The sequence below is a fragment of the Microtus ochrogaster genome, chromosome 10, assembly GCF_000317375.1.
Source record: "Microtus ochrogaster isolate Prairie Vole_2 chromosome 10, MicOch1.0, whole genome shotgun sequence".
NCBI lineage: Eukaryota > Metazoa > Chordata > Mammalia > Rodentia > Cricetidae > Microtus > Microtus ochrogaster.
The window spans coordinates 57,815,452-57,819,212 of record NC_022016.1 but is presented as its reverse complement, the minus strand read 5'-3'; the positions used below and the strand labels follow the sequence as shown (position 1 = coordinate 57,819,212).

At 45.1% G+C, this 3,761-nt stretch overlaps 1 protein-coding gene across 1 annotated transcript in view; it reads left to right on the top strand.

The window, feature by feature from the left end:
- Kiaa0319l (KIAA0319 like) overlaps nt 1-3,761 on the top strand; it is a 104,338-nt gene that overhangs the window by 27,747 nt on the left and 72,830 nt on the right. The window contains exon 2 of the mRNA XM_005353228.1: nt 1,431-1,957. Within this exon, the coding sequence (XP_005353285.1) occupies nt 1,431-1,957 (527 nt within the window). The remainder of the gene's footprint in view (nt 1-1,430; nt 1,958-3,761) is intronic.

The window sequence follows — 3,761 nt, the reverse complement described above, 5'->3', positions numbered from 1 at the left end:
CTCCCGAGTGCTGGGATTAAAGGCGTGCGCCACCACCGCCCGGCTCCAGAGATTTTTTTTAAAGATTTTATTTTTAATTATTATGTGTATATACGTGTATCTGAATATGGGTTGGTGCCCTTGAATGCAGTGCCTTAGAAGGTCAGAAAGGGGTGTTCAGTCCCCTGGAACTTGAGTTACAGGCAGTTATCAGCCACCTTGTGGGTGCTGGGAACCAACCTCTCATCCTTTGCAAGAGCAATACATGATCTTAGCCACTGAGCCATCTCTTCAACTCCAGAGACCCCACCCTCCACCCCAAGGAACCACAAAAGGAAGTCTGGCACATTGTACAGCCACTCAAGAAAAGTGAAGTCAAGTGGTTCAAAATGAGAAACAACTAAAAAGAGATCTATAAGGAACTTAGGAAAACATGCTATAAACCAGAGGGAAGACCTGTTGGTGTGGAGCAGGTCCTTCCAAAAGTACAAGCTGCAGCCTGTGAGCCAGAGTCCATAGTGAGACTCACCACTAGATGGTCTGTGTAGTCCTAACTACTGTGGAACTCACGCCATAGACCAGGCTGACCTTGAACTTACAGAGAGCCACCTGCCTCTGCCTCCCAAGTGCTGGGATCAGAGGCGTGTGCCACCACTGCTTAGCCCTAGACTTCTTTGTACTGATGAATCACTGAGACGTGGTCACAAGTTAGTGATCATTCTTCATGCACATAAGAATAAATGTCTTCCCAGATTCAAACAGTATACCAATATTTCTTATCTAGGAATCCCCATAGAACCCTAGATCCCAGTCCTAACCTGTCAACAGACTGAGCCTATGATTGGTTACTTCATAACTGAGGGAATTTTCTTCTTGGAAATGTTGGATCTGTCTGGCCATCCAGCGATGTGCCAGACTTCCTTTTGTGGTCCCTTGCAAATGTTAGTGTTCTTCTCTTTTGAAAATTGGATGTTTTATTTCCAACACAGCTAAACTTGAGTCTACTGCTGTTTCATCTACTGACTGTGGCTACAGTTACTGGCTCACTTTTCTAGCATTGCCTGGTGGGACTTTTATATCTTGCTGAATCCACCTCCTGCCATTGCCATTTAACTGAATCTCTACCATTCTATTTACCAATAAATACTTGGGAATCAAAGGCTTGGGTGAGAATCTGTTAGCTCAGAGAGATTGAGGAGCAACTAACTGACAGTTAGTTGTGACAGTGTGAGCTTGGCAGTTCACACCTTTAATCCTAGCGCTCAGGTGAGTTCAAGGCCAGCCTGGTCTAAGTAATGGGTTCCAGCCAGCTAGGGTAGGTCGTGAGATTTTGTCTCAATAAAACAACAAACCTGTCTTCAAAACAGCCCCAAAAGCTGGTGTTCCAGCTCATTAAGGAAGAGTAATCTCATCTGGTTTCATCCTAAAGTGTTTTCATTCTTTGTTTTTAGATGCTAATGAGAGCAGATGCCATCAAGGGAAGACACTCTATGGAGCTGGCTTGAGAACTGGGGGAGAAAATCACCTTTGGCTTCTTAAAGGAAGCCTGTCTTTCCAAGCTTGTTGGGCTGCCTGCTGCCAGGATTCTGCCTGTCATGCTCTTTGGTGGCTGGACAGGATGTGTTTTCAGGCTGACTGCAGCAAGCCCCAAAGCTGCCATCCTTTTAGGACAGACTCTTCCAATTCCATGGTGATATTTTTTCAAAAATCCCAAACTGCAAATGGCTTGGGCCTTCTACCTGAAGATGATGAGCCACTTCTTCTGAGGCTAGGCTGGGGCAGGTCGTCTTGGAGGAGGCAGAGCCTCGCCAGGTCTCCCCTCACCCTTGCTGTGTCCTCTGATGACCATCAGAGTTTAACCAGGGCTCGTCAGAAGAGAGATCATCTCGGTGAAGTGGCTCTACCTGGAGCGGTGCAGCATTCTCAGTTGAATGGCTCGGAGGAAGCAGGTGCTGTGAGTCCCAGTGCCTCTGTAGAGGTAAGCAGGTTCCCAGGGAGTAGAACTTAAATCTACTTTCTCTTCCTGCATGAGCAATGGAACTGATACTGTGGCCAGTGCTCACAGGCCCAGTGTATGTGGAAAACTGGGCGGTATTTCTTCCTAGTTCCTAAGAATGTTCATTTTATGCAAGTCTGACAGCTGCTTGGTTAAAGCAGAAAAACTGCTCATTATCTATTCTAAGCTGGTTCTTGGCTACAGGTAAGTGCAGCTGTGTGGGTGTGAGTCTCTACCAATGGCGTTGCAGTGTGTTCTGCCAGATAGCAAAACAGCCGATTGATGTAGCTGCAGTCAGTTTTCCTCCTCCATCTCCTGCCTATAAACACATTCCTTATGAGCTGGGTTCTATTCCAGTTTGAAAAAACTATACCTGGTACTGTGGACCAAAATCTGACCTGCTGGGCTGGGATGCAGGAAGTCTATCAGCTTAGAAGTGTCTGGGGGGAATTCTCACCAAGCTTATATGCTAAGGAACATGCTACCAGTAGAGTTTATTCTGCTGCTTGTTATGTTTCTTCGTTGTTGATCTTCCTGCGCAAATGATTAAGAGGAATGACTCATTCTGTACTCGGTCTGCCTTGATTACTGTGACTTATTTTTGTATTTGTTTTGTCCTAGTTGTCCCTGTCAAGTTGAAACCTGAGTGGGGAGGCTACTACTTGCCAGGCACTGTGTGTCCTAATCACTGTACCGTGTCATTTTGTTTAGTTTTCATGGCAATATTTCCAAATAGGTATTATTAGCCTTGTTCTACCAGTGAGGAAACTGAGGCCCAAAGAGGTTAAGCAGGTTGCCTCATGCAGTTAATGAGCAGCAGGCCTGGGATAGGAAGCCAGCTTTACTGTTTAGGAAAACCTTTAACTGAAGCATTAGAGATGACTGCTCTTGGTTTAATGTACCCACGGCCATTTATGGAAACCTACCGTCAGTGAGAAGTACTTCTCTAAGCACTAGAAGTGTGAAGGTGTGTAAGACAGTCTGTGTCTTTCTGTAGCGTGTGATTATGGCGTTAACAAAACCTAACCATATGCATGTTAGGCACATACTCTATCACTGAGCAGTGGGAAGTCCTTCAGGACTTTAAGCAGGGAAAGACTGCAGTTTCCCTCATTCCAGGGAAGGATGTTCTCAGGACCTCAGTAGACCCTTGAAATTAGTACTGGTTCTCTGGACAGACTGCTGCCTGACATCACCTTATTATTATTTTTTCTGAGATAGAATTTCTCTTTGTAGCTTTGGAACTCACTCTGGAGACCAGGCTGGCCTCAAACTCATAGAGATCCATCTGCCTCTGCCTCCCAAGTGCTGGGATTAAAGGTGTGTACCACCACTGCCTGGCTTTATTGTTATTATTTTTTTTAAAGACTTTTATTTGTGTGAGCTTCTGCTTGCATGTATGTGTGTATATCATATCTGTGCCTGGTTCCTACAGAGGTCAGAGCAGAACATCAGATCTCCTGGAATGGGAGTTCTGGACAATTGTGAGCCACTGTGTGGTTGCTGGGAATAAAACCCTGGTCCTTAGCAAGAACAAATACTCTACTGCTGAGCTATCGCTCTGACTCCTGCTGTTTTCTTCTTTTTATTTGTTTGATCGTTTGTTTTTTTTTTTTTAATTTTTTTTTTGGTTTTGTTTTGTTTTTGTTTTTAAGGCAGAGTTTCTTTGTGTAACGCTGGCTGTCCTGGAACTCCCTTTGTGGACCAGACTGGCCTCAAACTCACAGAGATCCATCTGCTTCTGCCTCCTGACTACTGAGACTAAAGTCATGCACCACCACTATCT